Source organism: Brassica rapa, chromosome A03 (genome assembly GCF_000309985.2).
Source record: "Brassica rapa cultivar Chiifu-401-42 chromosome A03, CAAS_Brap_v3.01, whole genome shotgun sequence".
NCBI classification, from domain to species: domain Eukaryota; kingdom Viridiplantae; phylum Streptophyta; class Magnoliopsida; order Brassicales; family Brassicaceae; genus Brassica; species Brassica rapa.
The window spans coordinates 22,410,415-22,433,236 of NC_024797.2; the positions used below are offsets into that span (position 1 = coordinate 22,410,415).

Here is a 22,822-nt window from a genome sequence, read left to right on the forward strand (position 1 = left end):
ATGCTTTTACAAAGAGTAAGCAGAGACAAATGAAAATGCTTTATTTTCCCAAAGTCAAAAATACTTATGTAACATCTTATTTTTTATCACATTGTTATAATTGCATAATGTATGGAATTTGCATATCCACAAAATCTACTAGACAACAACATCAACATCTCGGGTGACCTTTTTTTATAGCTTTTCCTGAAATAAGAGGAGTTGTAACTCATATCAAAGAACCATAGATCAAATAGTCTCTTTTTGCTTCATATTACACAGCCACAGCTTCTGGCCTCTTGCTGTTCTTGATTCCTTTTATAGCTGCAGATTTTTTTGAAAAAAAATAAGCAAACAGAACTTGAGACTATTGTCCAAAAACTGAGCAAGTATATATAAATTTCCAAAGTGTCTATACCTTCTTCATAGTCTTTAGCGCCAAATACAGCTGATCCAGCTACTAGAGCATTTGCTCCAGCCTCAATAACCTATTACAACTCCCAAAAAAAGATTCATAATCCAGAGATCTCTAGGGAACACAGGAGTATCTATAGTTAAAGATGAGTAGACTTGGAAGAGTTTTCGAGGCTTCACCTTGTATGCATTCTTTGGAGTGACACCACCATCAACTTCAATCCATGGGTTTACTCCCTAAACATACACAAGACAAATTTTTATTAGTAGAGAATGACAGTAAGCTTATACTCAGGAAGTAGAAGAAGTAACTATAACTGATACCTTTTCGACACACATTCTTCTCAAATCCGAGATTTTTTTAACTTGGCTTTCGATAAAGCTCTGTCCGCCAAACCCGGGGTTGACCGACATGATCAAGACCAGATCCACCTCTGGTTCCAGAAACAAATGTTACTCCAGTGAGAATGATTCTACCATTTCTTACTGATGCAAGTGCCTAGAGAGAAAGAAAAAGAACTCACCTTCCAATACATATTCTATAGCACTCAATGGGGTTCCAGGGTTTAGGACAACTCCAGCTTTAGCACCTAAGCTTTTGATCTAACCAGCAACACAAGGTAAGGTTAACTGTGATAGTAATATTCCACCAGAAGCAAAAAAAAAAAAAACTCAAAAGAGAGGAAGCAAGAAAATGTTAGTACTTGATTGACAGTGCGATGCAAATGGATGGTGGATGACTGCTCACAGTGTACACTGACTATGTCTGCACCTGCTTTGATGAAATCTGGTACCCTCAGATCCGGTTCCACTATCATCTGGTTAGAGAGAAATTAAAAAAAAAAAAAGTAACATCAAGAAACAATATATATATAGAGAGAGAGAGAGGATAGAAAGGAGAGAGGTTTACAAGATGAACATCCAAGGGAAGATCAGTAACAGGACGCAAAGCATCAACCACGAGAGGACCAATAGTGATGTTGGGCACAAAACGACCATCCATCACATCAACATGGATCCAGTCACAGCCTGCACACTCTACTGCTTTTACCTGAATAAAAAAAACAAGAAATCAGTGAAACAGGTAACTTTGAAAGGGAAAGAGAGAGAGGGGAGAAGAACCTGCTCGCCTAGTTTGGCGAAATTAGCAGAGAGGATGGAGGGAGAGACGATGATATCACTTTTGGAAAACTTATCAACACGAGCTGTGGCCTTCACAACACCATGACCTCTCCTTCTGCACATACCAAAATGTGACAAGAGGATGTTAATGCAAAGATTGATTCTTTTCAAGTAACAAACTGCAATCAGAAGCTCAACATCTATGCTACTGCAGTAAACTAGTGTTTACTCTCTCAATCATATCCACAAACACATTAGATATACATTCATCTAAACAACCAAATCAAATCAATTCAAGAAAAGATGAATACCTGGAGAAAGAAAAGGAAGAGGGTTGGTAAAGGAGCGACCTTTGAGGCCCAAGAGCGAACCCATTGACCTGGGTTGACGAACAACACAAGGAAGTGGATAATGAGGTCGACATACCCGAGAATCCTTTGATACTATTCTTCTTCTTTTTAACGAGGAGAGAAGATTCAAGCTCTCAGTAGAATCCCAGATAGAGTTGGTAGTGAGAGAGACCACCCGAATCGTTCTATCTTTCTCTTTTTCTCTTCAACAAGTTTTTTTTGCTTCCGGGGAAAGGAAGAAAATCTGGAAGATTATGTTTTTTTGCTGCCACGTGTGATTACGTCTCGTGGGCAACGCCTTCTTCTTCATCTTCTGATCCAATGTAAGCTTATCTCAAATGGTTGGCTCTCTCTTGCTGACTTATTGTCTTTTTTTTTTTGCAAAATTATATCTAGAAGTATATTATTAGTATATTCTTACATTAAAAAAACTCAAATAAATAAGACAGAAGAAATTTTATTAACAAAATTTTTTTTTCTTGAGTTTATTTTTGAATCTATTATTACTCCATTTATTAACTCAAAAGGCTTATTTACACCTTCCATGGCTATATATTTGATCAAGAAGACTAGAAGAGTTTTACTAAGCAATAACACAAATTATAAAGATGGATATAAATCTCATTTTATTCAAAAACTTCCTTCCATTTTATTTAATTAAACACAAGACGATTCATGCTTGTAGTAGTACTAGTTGCACACATACACACACAAATTTACTTCTTGCTTTGTCCACTGCCGTGCAAGTTACCAAAGTACGCTTGAGGGTTACTCTCAAATCCACCTCTTGAGATGTAAGCACCTCCTTTTGAACCTGGTGCTACCATATAACCTCCTCCTCCACCGCCACCGCTACCACCACTGCTCTTTCCTCCTCCACTGCCACCGCTCTTTCCTCCACCGCCGTTGCCACTTTTTCCACTCATTTTCCTGTAAGGTTTCTGTTCAAGAACTTGGGGATTTGAGACTGCTGTATGGGAGTGTGCAGGATTGAACATTGGCAATTTATAGAGATATATAGAGAAGTTTCAAAACGTTGGTCAAAGAAACGATTGGTACCAAGATTTTTGTGATAACTGCATTGTTTAACTGATCGTTCACATCACCTCGTAAAAGTGTATGAACTTGTAGGGAGTATCAAATTACATTTTCAAAGTGGTTTCCATTTATTAAAGGGTTGAATTAATCCAACGGCTCTCCACATTCGCTACAACAAATTCTCTTTCTCTCTCTCTCTCAAAGGCTTGAATTAAACTTCCTTCCGTTCCATTAAGATACTTTTTTTTATAAAAAAAGTTTGTTTGTATTTTTGTGTTTTCTAAAAAAAAATTGTAAGCTTCAAAAAAATTAAATGAATTTATTGAATTATTATTGATTAAAAATTATTAAAAATTGAAAATTACAAAAAATAATATATTTATTATAGTAGTTTAATATGTTTTCTTAATACGTGTGAAAATACTAAAAAGTCTATTTTTTTGGAACGGATCGAGTATTGTGCAACGATAGATGTAATTTTAATGGGTTTAATTTGATACTCTAAAACATCCCAAATTGTGTCTTGGACTATATATATCACTCGATTTTCTATCCTTTTTACTCCACTTTCGTTTTTTTTTTCCTTTTTCTTTTCAACACTATTTTTTTGCCAGATAACCAGTAAAATTAGTATATCTTGCTTAGTATATCTTCCTTCAGAGTTTAGAATACAAGCGCTACCACGTGTACACAAAACAAAGAAAAGCGCTCCCAGAGTATAGCATAAACATGTTTTAATTTTTAACTTTTAACTAGAGCTTGATCCGTGCATCGGCTCGAGTATTCGTTTTAATAGAATAGAAAATTTTAATTTTTCACACCGAAAAAATGTAATAGTTGCACAAACACGCTCCCAGAGTATAGCACAAACATGTTTTAACTTTTAACTAGAGCTTTACCAGTGCATCGACACGAGTGTTCGTTTTAATAGAATAGAAAATTTTAATTTTTCACAACGAAAAAATGTAATAGTTGCACAAACATGTGTATGTATGGATGTTTGTTCGATTAATGATATATAATATCGATGGTTTTTAATTATCTATAATTTGTTGATTGCTCATATTGCGGTTGGATATAAAACCAATCAAGATTATATGTTATATAAATATTTGTTTATTTGTTGCATCCCAATAATTCAAATATACGTGTGAATTATATTAATCATTAAATTTTTTAACATATATTAGAAAAATAAATTTATATGTTTGAACAAAAACATTTATAGTTTCCATTTTGTATGTGAAAATAATAATATATATGAATATGTAATAATTAAAAAATTTATTAACATTTTTAATAATCTTTTAAATTTATAGTTAATATATTTTAGAGAATAATCGCAAGTTTGGTAAGTTTAATTAGAGAATAATCTAACAAAATAAATGATTTTTGGTTAATTGATTAAGTTTTGTAATTTGTAATTATTGAGAATGAGAGAAGAATCTTAAAAAATGTTATTAATTAAGTTTTGATAGAGAAGAATCTTAAAAAAATAAATAATTAATTAATAGTTATTAACTCAATGGCAAAAGTTGTAATTATTGATATGAGAGAAATGTTATTTCTGAATGGTACAAAATAAATAATTAATTAATAGTTATTAACTCAATGGCAAAAGTTGTAATTATTGAAATGAGAGAAATGTTATTTCTGAATGGTACAAAATAATTAATTAATTAATAGTTATTAATTTAGTGGTAAAGCCTAAAGGTTGCAATTATTAAAATAAAAGAAGGGTTATTTCTAAAAATTACTTTAGTTTGAGTAGAATAGCTAGATACATGAATATATAACATTTAAATTTTGTAGTCGTATTTTGAATATTTTTATAAATATTTCTTAGATAATAATCTGGTTATAGAATAATCTAACAAAAGAAATGATTTTGGTTAGTTAATTAAGTTCAGTAAGTTTGGATAGAGAAAAATATAACAAAATAATTAATTAATAATTATTAATTCAGTGGAAAATTATAATTATTAGGATGAAAAGGGTGATTTTTAAAAGTATTTCAGTTTTAATATAATAGATAATTGGAACATGAATAGTAATAAAATTATGCACTCAGTTTTATATTCTTGGTTCATTAATATATGTAAAACGCATTATGGAGAAATCAAATGACTAAACCGAGTTATGCTTGGTTTGAGAGAATTTAAATGAGTAAACCCGAGTTATGTTTGGTTTTGGTTTCAGAAATCAGATGATTACTTGATATGGTAATTAAATTGGGGTGGTTATGACAAGTTGTTAAATAACGTGAAGGCATGTTAATGATGTATTAAGGAAGTAGTTTTATTGTCAATGGAAAACAAGAAAGATAAAAAAAAAAGTGAAAATGTTGTTACTGATCTTACTCAAATTATTCTAAAGAGTTAATTACAAATTATTCTAAAGAGTTAATTACTCTCTCAAATAAGAAGTTCAGTTGTAGTACTTAGGGATCGAATTTACAAGTAGCTAGGAAACCTAATAAATCTAATCAGAGTAATTAAGCTAGGTTGATTATGATTAAATGTAAATAGCAGGTTTGTGAGTAAGACAGTTGCTCGATTGATTTGATTAGGTTTTTGGTACTTAGATGAAATAGCTAGACTTAGGGTTTCTATTTAGGTAATCAATATTATAATCTTACAGATGCGTAATAAGTTGTACGCATGATATTACAGAGCTCAACACTTATAAACAAACCGACCGGCTCTCGCTTTCTAGGTTTGTCCATTGACCAGATATAAATGTCTATAGATGATTCTATAGGAATATCGATCGATACACTTGTTGTACCGTCGATCGATTAATCGATTGGAATATCGATCGACCTGTTTTGTCAAGCTTTACGTGCGGGTTGAATTGTGCTTACTAGGCTTCCTATATGAGCTCTCGCCTTACTCTAGCAATCCTAGCTCAATTAGGATGAATTCAGGGTGAGATGCAAGTGATGACTTGAGTGTACAACTTCTAGATCAAGTTCTAGGTAGCTAAACTAGAAACATGCTTTAATGACAATCCTAATGATGAATATCACAACTTAACAATCTATAGTTAGGGGTAATCTCTCATAACATATTTAAACCCTAAACCTAACCAAAGAACTACTTAGACATAGCTAAGCAATTCATAACAACAATTAGGTATAAAAACTGCATAAATAAATAGATAGATATCAATGGAGTTTCAATCACAAATATCTTTAGATCTTCTCTCCAATCTACTAAAAATCGTATAAAGCCTTTGCTGTGAAAATAAGAAAACGAGAAAGCACACTTTGCCTCTAACATGTTGGCAAACTATATATAATTAGGTTAAAACTCGTCAGGAGTAATCTTGTAAATTGGTGAAGTCTTGGGCTTTATGTCGGCTGTAACCAAACGGGCTTCTGCAAGCTTCGCCGTCGATCGATATCACATGATGTGCATCAATCATTATTTCTTCTAAATGTCGACCGCTGGTCTTGTTCGATGGTTAGCTCGGATGGTTCCTCCAAATATTTCTAAAATACTCCAAAATCATCACTTTCTACCAAATCATTTATGATTTTATGAATATAGTAAATAGACTCTAAAATATAATAATTAGTTATTAAAACAATTATAAACCATAGGTAAAAATGGATAAAATTCATGACCTACAGTTACCGTAGCAAAATACAAATAAAATTGAATGTGTTTTTTCTCTTTTTTTTTTAAAGTAAATGGAATAAAAGTTAAAATATTAATTTCCACTTGATTGGTATAATTTTAGTGGAACTTGGAATAAATAAAAAACTTAATTTACTCTAAAAGGGCAGTACAGTTACACTCTTAGTGATACTGGCAGAGGCTACCGACGCCTCAAGAGACACATGGTACTAATGGGTCGTGGTCATGCTAATTGCACTGTAAATTTGTGCCTCTTTGTAAGATCATAGGGGCATTTTACAATTCGTTTATTATATTTCGTTAAATCATTGAGGGATAAGTTGGGTCAAAAGGCCATCTACGTCACTGAATTATTTTGTCCAAACAACTGTGAAAACGTTATCGCCTTTTTCCTTTTTCGAGTTAAGATATCTACTCGTGTTTTTTTATGGTTAAAGTGTTTTCATTCAAATTTAGTATTGAAACAAAGCCATAAGGTGGTGGTGGTGCAGTCAAATATAAACCATATCTGGAAGCAAGTCATCAACAGAATAATATTTCACAACCAGTAGTTGATCACGCCTAATGTTATCTTCATCCTCATTTAAGAGAACTCAAGTGAATCGTCTGGAGTCGCCGCAATAAGCGTCAGTTCAGAAAATAATGTCCCCTTTGGATCTGATGAACTCTGTTTCATTTCTAATCTCAACTTCTTATAGCTTCCATGTTTTTTTATTCTTTTTGCCGTGAGGGCCTATTTTATTTACGTTTACTTATTGTATTCACCTAAAATTTCATTCACGGTGATTAACGTTTTGGCACATAAATACTTTGGTAGTACTTTATATTATAGTATAAACATGACTATTAAGATTTGATTCTGTTTTTGAACCACATATATACACTTGGAATGTCTTTTTTGTTGTCGTTCTTGGAACGTATTTTTTCCTTTTTGAGTTTTTTCTTCGGTAGAATTTATTTTATAATTATTTTGAAAATAGTATTTATTCTATAATATATTGGAAAGAAAAAAGATGTTGTGGTCCGTTCTTATCCAGCGAAAGATACCACCACCTTCATGCCATGGAAAGAGGAGCATGGAAAAAGAGAGAACGATTGATGATGATTATAAAGGACTTTACCTTTTTCTTTTTACATGATTATACTGCATCTTGTGTTTATCCCCGTGCTTTGCACAGAGTAGTTTTGCATGCATTTAAAATATTTTATTTAATAAATATTGAATGTTCTGTTTTTTTTTTATCAGAACTAAAAAGAAACTCAGATTTTTTGGAGCTGGATAAACTGAACAGCTAAAGTCAAAACACTTAAGAGCATCTGCAATGAGAATCATTAAGGAAGAGTCTTTAAGAGGGAGTCTTTAGAGAAAACATAATTAAATAATAAGTAGACCACACCAAAGACTAATGATTCAATCATTAAAATCTCTAAATAAAGACTCTTTTTTAGTGAATTCTTGCACTATTTGCGGGTCTCCACGACATGTGGCGATCCACAATTGGTTGATAATTTTTTTTTAGAAAAAGAAAAAAAAATAATATTTCAAAAAATCAAAATATACTTTTTCTAAGGACTCCTCTTTGGGTAACACCATTACGAATGCTCTAAGGGCATCTCCATATCTACTCCATTTTTTCCTCTAAAATGGAGTAAAAGTGAATATGAAGTAAGGAATGCTCCAACTCAACTTCATATCTCACTCTATAATGAAATTTACTCTATAAATGTAGTAATCTATTTTTTGTTTGTTCATCACTCTATTATGGAGTGAAAAATGAAGTAGGGTTGAAGCAATTTTATTCCATTTTTACTTTTACTCCATTTTGGAGGAAAAAATGGAGTTATACATTAGAGATGCTCTAACAACTCAAATGGGGTGTTTAAAATTTTATTTTTTTTATTTTTTTCTGATTAAAAAAAATTAAAAATGGACCAATCGCAGACCGTCACGTATCAATGGAGCCCGCGAACAATGCAAGCAGCAGTGCTTAAATAGAATGCGGAAGAGCTGGTGCTTAAAATTTTATAGATCTCACCCTGAAATCCACCCATTATTATATTATTTTTTGTTAAGCACTCCTCCCATAAGCATTTAGGTTAAAGATGCTCTTAGTAGTTTCATATTCAAACTTAATAGAATTATTATGATTTTTTTCAGAAATACATGTTTCCCAACAATTTTTTTATCAGTTTTATCGAAATAGAACTGAACATCAACACATCAAAATATGATAAAATATTGAATGATATTTTAGTTCTATTTGTACCTGTGTTTTAAATAAGTCTTCTTTAAAATAAAAATCTGTTTACTTTTAATACACTGAAATTTAAAGTGACTCTAAAATAAAATATGAAAACATTAAACTTTTATTGAAAGTATAACTATACTGAAGTATATTAAACTTTTATTGAAAATAATCGGCTAGGTATAAACTGTATGGATTTGTTAGCTACACTCAAAACACACAAAGAAATATGAAGAATAAACGATGGAAAGAAAAAAAGGAAGAAAAAAATAAATTAGTTGCTTGAAAATTACATAAGAAATAGAAATTGTTAAAACTCGTTACATGATGGAACTGAGAAATTATGGTTAACACGATTTTCTTTTTGAAATATCAACGTGTTGTTGGTGATATGAGAAAATTTAGGGCATTAGGCATTTATAGTTTCTGAAAAATGATAATCATAGAAAGATATTTTTTTCATTGACATTGTTATATTTGTTAAACATATGACAAAAAAATGACAAAAAAAAAGGTTATATTTGTTAAACATATGTGCATGTGCCAGAACTTGGTTGGTTACTTGATTTGTGTGTTTTCGATATGTAAAAGATGAAAACTGTTTAATGGTGAAAAAATTACGGGATAAAATTCTGATAAAAATTAGGTATCTAGGTAGTTGGAGATTTTTGCAAAAAAAAATGGAGACCGAAGAAAAGAAAGTTTCAATTTTTTTTTTGTCTTTTTTTTCTATAAGTTTTGAGAAAAATTAGGAAGTGAGTAGTTAATAATATTTAGACTACTGAAAAAATCCAATTGTCTTTTTAATATTCTTAAGATTTTCCACTTATCAATTGGTTTTTAATTTTTTCTAAAAGTTTTTTAGATGGCACAATCTGATTCGCGAGACGAATTGTGCTTTATTATATAAGGGATGCACGGACTAGTTTTTCATGCATTTAAATTATTTTATTTAATAAATATTGAATGTTCTGTTTTCTTTTCTTTTTATCAAAACTAAAAAGAAATAGTCACATTTTTTGGAGCTGGATAAACTGAACATCTAAAATTAGTAGTTTCACGTTCAAAATTAATAGAATTATTATGATTTATCAGAAAATACATGTTTTCCAGCAATTTTTTTATCAGTTTTATCGAAAAAGAACTGAATACCAACACATCAAAATATGATAAAATATTGAATGATTCGTTTAGTTCTATTTGTAATTGTGTTTTAAATAAGTCTTCTTTAAAATAAAAATCTGTTCATTTTTAATAAACTAAAATTTAAAGTGACTCTAAAATAAAATATGAAAACATTAAACTTTTATCGAAAGTATATTTGTACTAAAGTATATTAAAAATTTACTGAAAATAATCTAAATAAAGGCTAGGTATAAACTTTATGGATTTTTTAGCTACACTCAAAACACACAAAGAAATATGAAGAATAAACGATGAAAATGGAAAAAGGAGGAAAATAATAAATTAGTTGTTTGAAAATTACATAAGAGATAGAAATTGTTAAAACTCATTACATGATGGAATTGGGGCTTGTTGTTCGTGATATGAGAAAATTACACGATTTTCTTTTTGAAATATCAACGTGTTGTTGGTGATATGAGAAAATTAGGGCGTTAGACATTTACAGTTTCTGAAAATATGATAATCGTCGAAAGATATTTTTTTATTAACATTGTTCTTTTTTGTTAAATATGGATATGTGTCACAACTTGGTTGGTTATTTGATTTGTGTGTTTTCAATAAATAAAAGATGAAAACTTTTTAATGGTGAAAAAATTACGGGATAAAAGTTCTGATAAAAATCAGGTATCTATGTAGTTGGAGATTTTTTGCGAAAAAAAATGGAGACAGAAGAAAAGAAAGTTTCAATCGTTTTTTTTTTGTCTTTTTGTTTTTTGTTTTCTATAAATTTCGAGAAAATTAGGAAGCGAATAGTTAATATTTAGACTACTGAAAAATTCAATTGTTTTGAATGTGTTTTTTAAGATTTTTCCATTTGTCAATTGTTTTTTAATTTTTTCTAAAACTTTTCGAGATATTACTATTTAATTTGCCAAATGACTTGCGCTTAAGTATATAAGGGATTATGAGTTATAATATGATAAATAAAACAAACAAACTTTATTATATTTACCATTGTAAAACATCATTGCCCACCCAAATCAATTACCAATTGATCCGTGAGGTTACATGCATGCATGGTTCTCAATGGCAGAGAAACCCTTATTCGAATATTATTTTTTTACTTCTTGCGGAAACTTAAGATTAAACCCTTATTTGACATGATATAACCCCTAAACTCGGGATTACTAACCCTGAAGGCTTGGACGTATACTAAACGATGCAAATAATACACACGTACATATAACTTCTCGTTGGCAAGTTTCAAATAGTTTGAAACCTGTCTGTTTGGTAATGAAGACTCTCATATGAGGGAATCAGACTCCGTGTCATATACGAAATCCGCATGGTCAAGAAGATAATTTGACCAACCCTCGAAATTTTCAATCATATTGTCTTGATCATCAACGCTAGTTGATGAGACTTCTTGAGACACATCAGACATAAGAAGATCATGACCATACTCGACATTCATATCGTTCTCCTCGTTGTGGTCATCTCTCCCAAGCTTTTCAAGAAAATGTGAGAAATCGTAATCCATACCGAGATCAGAAGTAGCGTTGATCTCATGCTCACTGTACAACGGTGATTGGGAGAAGGGATCGAACTCGGCGAGAGTATTTGTCAGGAACGCGTTGGAACTATCCTCTTCATTGCCAATCTGCTCAGAGAAGCCATTAGAATGGCTTGCATATGGTAATGTAGTAGCGCTCAAGCTACCTTCCATGGAAGCCGACAATATTTCTTTTACAGAAGTGACCTTAGCCGCAACTTTATTCAAAAGCCTTGATGTAGAACTCGACTTCTTGAAACGTTTTTTGTGACTCAAGGCACCGCCTTGAACTGGTGTCCCATCTTTGTTGGTAAGACGAGACAGGGAAGGCATTGAGCTCGACCGGGAGTATTGCTTGTCGGAACTAGGCGCAGCAAGGGAATGCAAATTCTCTGGAGGCGTGTTGACAGTATGGTTGGAATTAGAAGCCAGTGGCTTGTGAGTCACGGGATCAATACACTGTTCGATCAAACGTTTTTTAAGATGAGTGTTCCAGTAATTCTTGACCTCATTGTCTGTTCTTCTAGGTAAATGTCTCGCTATGTCCGACCACCTAAAGACAAGAAGGGAGATTGAGATCATATCAAAGACGGTATTAATATGATTCCTTTGTGGAGCTTTTCGCGGAAGGGACTATATTAACTAATAATGATCGTATCTTTAAAGTAATATGTGAAACTTTTTCATGCATTTCATTATTAATTGGAGGATCCATGCATACACATACACATTTAAGCATATAAACGTACTTGTTACCACGAGAAGCATGAAGCATGATAATAATCTGTTCCTCCTCTGAGCTAAACTCGCCTCTTTTGACATCAGGTTTTAGGTAGTTAGTCCAACGCAGTCTACAACTCTTTCCACACCTTTTAAACCCTAATTACATACCATAATCTTAATTAATTAGAATTTTATACAAGTACGATTACTAAATAAGCATGTGTATGTTTTCATAGATATTTAACCAGCTTTTTGGGGAATGTCGCGCCAGCCTCCTTCTCCATGTTCGTGGATGTAAGAGATGAGTTTCTTATCTTCTTCGGTGGTCCATGCCCCTTTCTTCAGCCCTTCTCCGACACAACACGGTTTTCTTGACATTTTTAGTCGCTATATATGCACACTAGTAGGCAAAGTTTCATATATATATAACCCTCAAAAACACCCAAGAATGCAAATAATATAGAGAGAGATATACTTAAAGAAAGAAAATTTTCTAATCAGATAAGAAAGAAATAGATCTTTTGATGAGAACTCTGATGCATCTGAATATGAGACTTATCGAAAAACACTCTTGGGTCTTACCCACATAGCTGCAAGGTGTTTTCATGTTTTTTTCACTTAGACTCCAAATTTTGCTTTTTTATATATTCATGCAATGTTATAATACCTAAAACATAATATATAATCTTATGATTTAGAGCTAAGAGGCGTAAATTGTTTGATGCATGGTGGTGAGCTTATGAGCTATATATACTCACTATATATATGCATAATGTTAACAGATATTTTGGTGGATAAATTATTGAACAATATATAGATTAATTGTTAAAGCCAGCTTGTAGTTATTGTATATTTTAAAAGAAAAAGGCTTGCAAAGTAAAGAAAATTAAAATTATTGTTGATCATTGAGAAATGAAAGGATATTGTAACATCACGATTATTTTCGAGGTAGGTCCTCTATTTGTTTGCCACTTTTGTTGGTTTACATTTTTGCTAAAGCTGCCACTTTTGTTGTTATATTATTGTTCGTTGCTTACCATCTCTCACATTATCACCTATATATTTCTGAACAATCTCTCTCATATTCTCGTTTCCTTTTTTCTGTATTTTTCTTTTGATTAAAATGGAGTATCCTGAATTTAAGGAAGAGTCTAGACTAAATTTTAATTAGGGATGGCGAAAGAAATCGAATCTGAAAATACGAACAGATTCAATCCGAAAAAAGTAAATCTAACCGGAGTGAAATCGATATAATATCCAAATGGATTTTGTTCTAAAGTATTTCAGGTTTTGAGTTTTACCCGAACCGAATCCGAATCCAACTGATATCTAAAAATCCAATCTTTTCAAAAACTCAAGATCAAAACATCGTACCAAACACAAACTCAGACCTCAATAAGTACTCTAATAATTATTTATTACATGAAAATTAACTCCAATATTTAGTCTAATGTATATTTTTGATAATTATTCAAATACTAAATTTTTTATGTTTTGACCATTGTATTTAAAGTTTGATTGTAATTAAGTTTTATTTTCAAAAGTTTTAAAACTATATTATTTTTAAAATTTAAATGATGTTTCTAACGTTTATAGAATTGTTATTTGTTAGTTTTTACTTGTTTATGTTTATCTCTTCTTAGCAACCACTTCTTAATTATGCCATGAAGCCTTTGTTAATGCAAATTGTTTTATTTTTTCAAGTTTGTGAACTTAAATATGAACTTTTGAGTCACAAATAAGTATTTGGATAACTGAATCCTGAATTAGAACAAAACCCGAATTTAAAACGGGTTCAACCAGGTTCCAATGTGTTACTGTATCCGAACCAACCCCGAGTAAACCTGAACCGACATAGAACCAAACTTTTATAATATCTGAATGACACCAAATTTGTGCTCTAAAAAACCGAACCCAAATTGACCCCAAACCAAAACTGATTGAACACCCGAACACCTATATCTACTAATTTCTAAGAAAAGGTGCAGCCCACAAACGGACTACCTCTTCAGATATTCAAATAAAATCCAAATCATAGTTCTCTAACCGCATAGCCATATAGATTTAGTTTCATAAGGTTTTGAACCCCGGTCTCCCCAAAGTTCTACTATGTTTTATGTATATTAAACAAATTGATTAACTTGTTACCTACTTGATTTTGTTTTGTTTTGGTATTGAAAAAATGGTGCTCTTTATGTGTCGTGGTGGTTCTCAAAGTAAATTTCACCAGTTTGGAACTCACTTTGATGATCGTTTTCTAGGGCTTACGACTAAATTAAGGCCACTAGAGAGTTTCTTAACATATTTAACATCTCTTTATTATTAAAAGAGAAACACTTTTAAAATTAACCTTTGTTTAGTAATTTATTTACAAATATACCATTTTGGCTTAGGTGTCATCACCACATGCTTCTTTAGCCTTCAATTTTAATAGATCAATACTTACTAGACAAATTACAATATATGTCATTGGTACTTATATAATATGTATATTGTTATTAATAAAATGACTACATATATGCCATTACATTTAATATTTTTACACCAGTACTAATAAAAACGTGTTTCTTCTTCATTTGACATCAAATGTAGTAAAAAGAATATTCTTTGTTTAGAATACTCTCTTCTAATTTTGTTCTAATACGTTTTTACAGTAGACTTCAAACACACATGTAAATAATACTTTATGTTCCGAAAATGGGCACCACAAACATCAAGACCCTTTTTAGTGTCAATTATGAGTCCTGCATTTCAATGGCGATTATGCCAAAAATATTTTCATGCATCAGAGAATTTTATGCAAAAAAAAAAAAAAAATTATAAGAACATACACAAATTATTATTAATAGAAACACATACACATTATTTTTTTACTGAATCACATACACAATATATGTTTAAAGTTTCAACTTAACCCAAACTACGTTTTCATCTAAGTTCCAAGCTTAGGTTTTTCAGTTGCCATGTTTTGACTGATCGTATAATCTCTATAAACATATTACATATATATATATATTATTTATTATTTTATGTATAGGTTGCAGGTCGAGATAATCATTTAAGTAAAAAAAACACACACAATTATTTTATATAAATTATGTAGTACTTACACAAATTTGTTTTGTAATTACACAGTTACAAAAAAAAATATTTCTTATTCCATGTGAATATAACTTAAACATATGTAAATTTTTAATTAAAAACTTTGATATATATTTCACTCTGCACAGGGTGCTCTTGCACGGGTTATCACCTAGTTTGATAATATTTGATCACTAAAAATATAACACGTGATGAATTTTTTGTGTGAATTGACAACAACTTATGAAAAAAGCAGGTGTAGAAAGAATCTTTCATTAATTTGTCTTGGTCTCCAGGAGCTTCTCTACCTTCTTCTCTCTTTTTTTTTTTTTTTACAAATCTCTACCTTCTTCTCTCTTTTCTTTATTACTAGGTCTTTCCTCCTAAGTTTTGACAAAGTATATTACTACCAACGTAACATTTTGACCATCTGCGTGACTTATAAAAAAGTCCACAACGATATCTGATATACCGTATTATGATGCTTATCACACGAATTTAGAGGTTTACTGTACGTATATAATGTAAAGTTTCTTCTGTCATCGGCTGTGTTTTGGACACGTTGTTTCATCATCCCACCATCTTGGCATTGGAGGAATTTCAGAACGATATATAGTAATCACATCATATACTTAGAAAACCACCCTAGCAGGCCAAGACGTGTTTTTATAGATTCCCCGAGTTATAATTCACTATTCAAATAAAAGCCGACACCAGTCACGCATTGGATTTGGGAAAGCAAGCTCCACAACGACAAGTTACTAAAGACCATAGTATTTGGGAAAATACAGATGCACACCGACGTAGATTGTTTGTAATTATGTCGTGATCCATTGGTCAGTGAACTAATTATATTGAAACAATAAAACGAAAATGTCTTTATCTTTAGCCATTCGTTTGGGACCAGGTTGCTGAAGCCCAAACGTGGGAAACAGCCACTCACTCCCAAAAATAAAATCCACCGAAGAAGCTTTAAAAAAAAAAGATTTTTCCTTTTTTAACATGTAAAAATAAATATTTTATTCATAAATAAGAAAATAATACATTCCTACTTTCACTTCGAAAGGGATACCACAACGGGGATCACTGATTTCAGTTGTGCTGTCAGTTGCCATCTCAATTATTTTTTTGCTTTCAATAGTTAATACTACTATATAACATTTGGCGATAATAAGTATACAAAAATTAGTATCATAAATAAATATTCAAACGGAATGTTTTTTTTTGTAAAATAACAGAATGTATATATGTTTCTTTAAATATGATCAAATACATCAGTTCGCGTTCACAATTACGAATGAAAGTCCTTCTCAATTATGGTAATATAATTAATGATGTGATGTATTTTTAAGATAATATAATTAATAAAATTGTTAAACTGACTGAAATATGGAAAGACAATTAATGTAATTATATTAATAAAATTATTAAAAGAATACTATATTTTTTATTATATTATTATCTATGTTTCCAAATAATTCTCATTTATACTGCTATGCATGTTTTCAAACAGTACTAAAAGATACTTCAATTTTAATAACACATACTAAAGATTGACCGTTCATCCGCACGGGTATTGGTTCTTACATTTTTATATATTTATATTTGTTTTTAATGATGAGTGTTATATATTTTATATGAGTCTTAATAACACTAATTGTATTTAAAAGAAATAGAACGAATCGGATGATATGGTTATTTTTGGTACAAATATCAGAATCCGTTTCAATACATTTGTTATTTAGATATTTTTAGGTTTTTATACATAAGAACCGAACTCAATCAGATCCTGAAGGATCCAACTCAAAATCCACACATAAATTTATAATATTCGAACGAGCCTAATTTTAAAACAAAGAAAACGATACCCGAGAAGAACAAATTATACCTAAATTGATAGTCAATGTCCATGCCTAACTAATTTTATAAACTAATAAAAATGACTACTTCTATGTGTTTGACTAAATTAAGTGAAATAGAAAGAGTCTTTTATTTAGGAAAATAATTATATGAAGTGAAAACTTAAGTGACAATAAATATAATACATTTTTATTATTTTGATTTAAGTTATTATTTTATTCACAAAACATGTTTTTGAATTATGTTTTAGGCTACGTAATTTTCCACCGATTGAAACTAAAATAAAAAAAAATTAATAAAAAAATAAACCGAACATTTAACCATATGGAAAACCCAATATCTTACATTTTTATTTTATAATTGACACAAATTTAATGTTGATTAACTAATAAACAAAAGTATGCACTATTATTACTATAGTAATATAATTAGTGATGTGGTGTATTGTTAAGGTAATAAAATTAATGAAATTGTTAAATTGAGTGAAATATAGAAAGATAATTAATGTAATTATGTTAATGAAATTAGTAAAAGGACATCATACTTTTTTTTTATACTGCTACTTATGTTTCTAAACAATTATTATTTGTATTGATATCCATGTTTCAAAACAGTACAAAAAGGTACTTCAGTTTTAATAGATTAGATTAGAACTTGATCTGCTTCCCCGTGCAGTGTTTGATTTTTGTATTCAACGTAAACTCATAAACCGCTAGTTTTGTAAAACAAATTTCATGTATATTTTTTATGTTTTGTAATTGACATATAGAGTAAAATATATTATATTATAATATAGATGTTTGATAATAATTTTTTATTTGTACATAATATTATATTAAAAAATTTATAACTTGATGTAGTTTGATGTAATTGTACTATTTATATATTAACCTATTGTTTTATTATTAATTTATTTTAAAATGAAACAACATACTTATAATTTTAGTTTTTTTTTGCATTAGTTTTTTTATAAATTATTATTAATTTTATGATATTTTTTTCTTTAAAATTGATCGCTCAAAATTTTTACATTTGACTAAATTAAATAAGGTAATACTAAAAAAAGGTAACACTATATTTAATTTTTTTAATATAATATATACTATATATTTCAAGTTTTGTTATTTCCCTATAATATATTCGATTTAGTTAATATTCGTACAATATTAATAAACGTCGATATATGAATATTGAGTTGGTTAGATAAGCTTTAGAATTATAATTAATTAATTAAAATTTATTTTAAATGTAGTGGCATAATCTGTAAATAAAAAGAAATATAAAAAAGAAGTGTTTAATTTATTGTAAATGTAATGACTGAATGTGTAAATAAAAAGAAGTATTTTTTTATAATGCTATCCATTTCTTTAAAACAATTCTTATTTATAATGGTATGTATGTTTCTAAACAATACCAAAAGATACTTATTCGATTAACTTTTAGCAGGGTAAATATAGCTTTTGATAGCCTAAACAGATAAAATCGTGTTTTTAGTGAAAAGGGAATTAAGAAAAAAAGCAAATTTACATATTGTCATCAAGTACTTTACCACTAAATCATTACCACTTGATTTATTGGTTATTTTAAAGAAGACAATGTTTCAGTCACACAAGAACACGTTTACCCCTGTTGGTTTATTAATCAAATTGCAATAATATATATACATAATGAGTGAATTTGGCTTGGCTAAAGAAAATCAATGAAACGAAATGTGTGTCATGTGGTTACACCTTCAAGGTTTCCTTTTGAGATGGAAACAAAAAATGAAAAAACAATGAAATGATGGAAGGTGGGGGCTGTCTATGATAAAAGTCATGTGGTTTTGCATTTGTCATTCTTAAATAAATATAGACATTATCGTACATAAATTTATATTTTACCTTATGCTATTAAGAAAAGTTGTGCTTTTAAAATCTTCAATTTATATAATCTGCAGGTTTTGGTTCACTAGAAAACAAGATGATAATCGACTTTGATTGATCGAACAGACGAGGATGGTCTAGATATGATTCTCTCGAAGCAAAACAAATAATTCAAGAACGAAGATGTCAGATGATTGTGTTTAGATGATTGTGTCTAGGGGAATATAAGCTTCGAATGGTATCTCAAGAAAACGCAGATCAAACCAAAAACGCAGATCAAACATAACAAATGCAGATCATGCAGATTATGCAGAATAAATGCAGATCTAACTGATTAGCTAATTTATCGAATTAGTGTATTAAACCAAATGTTAAAAATAATTTTGTAAATTAAATATCTAAAACAAAAAAAATACAAATTCTTATCAATATTTTTATTAGTTTAATAAATACAAAAAAGTTAAACATTATATAAAAGGTAAACACAATTACAACAAAAAAAAAGTAAAACAAATTTTTTTTTATCATTTTAATAAATATATTAAAACTTAAAAATTATATAAAATTCATTAAAATGACAAAGAGTATTTCATTTCCCTTTAATTAGTTTATCGTCCAAATTAAAATCCAATTAAAATCCAAAGACGTTAATTAGAAACCGAACCCGAACCGAAAAAACTGACTTGTACCAAGTCCAAAATGTAAAAAAAATACATGAATGGGTTTTGTAGGGGGTTATAAAATATATCCGAACCGAAAATGTTATTAACTGAACCCAAACAGGTGAAAAGTCTGAAAACATATCTACAAAACCAATATGAATGTCCAAATTATTATATAAACGATTATTATTATTATTTTAACTAAAAAGAAACATTTTATAAAAAAAATATTTTAAATATATAAAATCCATTCATGTGTTATATGTTAACAAAAAACGTTATAATATATATGAAAGAACAATATATATATATATAGTACAATATATTTTATTCTATATAAATATAAATTTATTTTAAAATAACTTTTTGATTTATAAATATATTAAATTAAAATATAAATTGATAAATATTAAACTATAATTTTGAGGAATTTTTGGTTGAATTAAAACTGAATGAAATAAGTTAAATACATAAAACTATTAATAAGAAATAAATAGGAAGAAAAATAACAAACTTACATGTATTGGTGATCTGCATATTACCCAACACATTTTTCTTAGTTTTGCAGATTAAATATTTTACTGAACAACATTAATCTGCAATTCTGCATGCAGATTTTTAAATATTTTATAATTTTTATTTGTTCTCCAATTAAAATGATGAATGAGAAAAAAATGCAGATGGATCTGCATAATTAGTAAACTGCATTAATACTGCACTTTATCTGCATCCACATCCACAGTCATAATGTGGTTTTGCTGTGATTTATAAATACTGTTACAAAAAAAAAATGTGAGATGACCGTTGCTTTAAGCCTTTAATAATCATCTGTACGGATTTTCTCTCAGATATACTTTTTATTTGTTTGTGTAATCTTCTCACGAAATGGAGTCCTGAACAAATAATATCAAATATATAATATATAACGTCTAATATATAATGTACAATTCTAATTGGTACAAAAAAATTTAGAAAACCATTAGAAAAAATATTAATAGTGTTTCTTGACTGTTTTCTAAAATAAAACAAACTAGAGCTTGATCCGCGCGGATGTTTATTTTTATTTTTATAAATATTTATTTGTATAAACGATAATCTATATTTTAAAATTTGTCCGTTTAAATAATTGTCTAGTATGACCTTTCTAAACATGTTTATCTTATAAACCATCAATTGTATCAGTAATATTTTTTGAATATGATCTGTATATCCTTACAAATGTATTTTTTATGGTTCAAATGTACTTTTATTTTTAAAAATATATGGTGCTATATATTTTCTACTTCCAGCATTCATCATACTAAATTTACATTGGACTATTATTTATATGAAAATATATGTAACATAATATATTTATATATTGATCTATATATTATATAAATCGTTATTTTTATGTGATTTTTATTTTAGTTATTACTTATATATAATAAAAATATAATTATATAGCTTTTAAAACAATATTGTTCATTGACTATTTAAAGCTAGATAGATAATTAAAAAGAAAATAATCTAAAAGGTAAGTTAATTAATATGTATTTAATTATGATATATATATATAATTAATTATTTCCAAACACACACACATATATATATATATAATAAAATAGGAAAAGACAAATAATACTAAAAGTTAGATTTATGAATTATTGTTTCCATGATTTTTTTAGTTAGAATTTGATTTTGGAATTTGCATTAATTAAAGATGAAATGACAATCATAAAAAATAGGTTAATTAATAACTTCAGTGGCATGCTATTGTAAATAACTTGCAAAACTAAGGGGTAGTTTAAAGAGGCTCTTTGAATAGAGATTAGATAAAGTAAAACTTGAGCGGTGTAAATTAGTATAGTAATTTAGAGAAAAAGATACGATTTAGCCTTTAGGTGAAGTCTATAGAACCGGGCCTGTTAGTACTAGTGTTATTTTTGTTTTGCGTATGTACAACTACATACGTAATGATCCAGTGACTGAGTGGGCCAATTTGTATTGACCTCGGGCTAGCCCTATTATCAACGATGGAGTTCTTGATTCTTGCATATGAAGATAAGGATACATTTTAAATAAGTTAAGAGTTCTTGATTAATATTGTGTGATGATAATTGATACCCACTTATATGGTTAAGTTTACATCTTTGGTATTTCACTATTTTGTTTCATTCACGGCTAACTTTCGTGATTTCCCATTTCGTGGGACATGATGGTTTTGTTGAGCTTTTAGCGTTTAGTTTTAGATTTTAATGTTTCCTATATGGTTTGAGTTTCAACATCTAATAATTTATGATTATTACATAGAAATGGTCAAAACAACAGAAACACTATTTTGAAAATCATCTAATAACTATAGATATTAGATGCATAAGTATTATGTAGGTCTAAAGTGGAGTTTTTCGCTATCATTTTACTAAGTTCATTAGTGGATGAAGGGTTCATATCATTTTTATCTGAAAGGAAAAACAAAATCTCGTTTGTTCTTGCCGAGCTTATATGATTAATAGATTAGGAAGAAACATGAACTAACATTTGGTTTGTAAGTGGAAATAAACTGGTGAACAATTAACATCTAATTATGACACGTGCGTATACGTATCCATGTAAAACCCGCAATTAGTTGTGAACGTAATATTTTAAGATATACGCAGCCCAAAGTAGAAAAATACAAAATTTTAATGTAAGTGTTCTTTAAGTTTGGGAACTGGCTATAAAGGGCTTTGGTAAAATTGGCTTGTTTTTCTTGAGGTAAACATGCTTAACAATAAGAAAATGAAAAAAAACTGCTAAATTATGAATATTTTAATATAACTAAATCTATATTTGTAAGCCATTACAGAACTAGCTAAATTTCTAAGGTGGATTAAATTCATAATTAACATATATTATAGAGATCAATAAACTAATTTTGCAATATTTTCCAGTATTTAGAATAGTACAAGTATTTTCTTATATATAAAACTCACATAGGTCATATGACACTCACTCCTCCTAAAAAGCTGGCTTCCCCACTGCGTTTAAGCCTTTCGAATCGAACCATTATTTCATTGAAAAAATTGGAGTGTTACAAAATGTAGCTTGTAATGTAACGATAACAGTTGATATTGACCCCTTTTAATGATATACTAGATTTTGACCCGCGCTTAAAAGCGCGGATTATTTTTCAGTTAATAAAAATA

General features: G+C 29.3%; 3 protein-coding genes across 4 annotated transcripts; all 3 read right to left on the reverse strand.

Moving 5' to 3' along the window:
* Nucleotides 1-24: 24 nt before the first annotated feature.
* Nucleotides 25-2,154, reverse strand: LOC103860590 (ribulose-5-phosphate-3-epimerase, chloroplastic). Its single transcript, XM_009138220.3, has 9 exons — nt 1,827-2,154; nt 1,516-1,630; nt 1,304-1,444; nt 1,098-1,211; nt 918-996; nt 718-827; nt 574-630; nt 398-467; nt 25-303 (listed from the first exon to the last, which is right to left on the reverse strand). Exons 1-9 carry the CDS (start codon nt 1,937-1,939, stop codon nt 254-256), a joined length of 849 nt encoding a protein of 282 aa, XP_009136468.1. The 5' UTR covers nt 1,940-2,154; the 3' UTR covers nt 25-253.
* Nucleotides 2,155-2,463: 309 nt separating this feature from the next.
* On the reverse strand, nt 2,464-5,526 carry LOC103860591 (glycine-rich cell wall structural protein). Its single transcript, XM_033286510.1, has one exon. It carries the CDS (start codon nt 2,861-2,863, stop codon nt 2,582-2,584), a length of 282 nt encoding a protein of 93 aa, XP_033142401.1. The 5' UTR covers nt 2,864-5,526; the 3' UTR covers nt 2,464-2,581.
* A 5,366-nt stretch (nt 5,527-10,892) lies between these two features.
* Nucleotides 10,893-14,399, reverse strand: LOC103860592 (transcription factor MYB28). 2 transcript variants are annotated; one of them, XM_033286499.1, is made up of 4 exons: nt 12,773-14,399; nt 12,436-12,537; nt 12,217-12,346; nt 10,893-12,020 (listed from the first exon to the last, which is right to left on the reverse strand). In XM_033286499.1, exons 1-4 carry the CDS (start codon nt 12,795-12,797, stop codon nt 11,219-11,221), a joined length of 1,059 nt encoding a protein of 352 aa, XP_033142390.1. In that variant the 5' UTR covers nt 12,798-14,399; the 3' UTR covers nt 10,893-11,218. The 2 variants fall into 2 exon arrangements, with proteins under 2 accessions (XP_033142390.1, XP_009136470.1); XM_009138222.2 differs by having other exon boundaries at nt 12,436-13,964.
* Nucleotides 14,400-22,822: the final 8,423 nt, after the last annotated feature.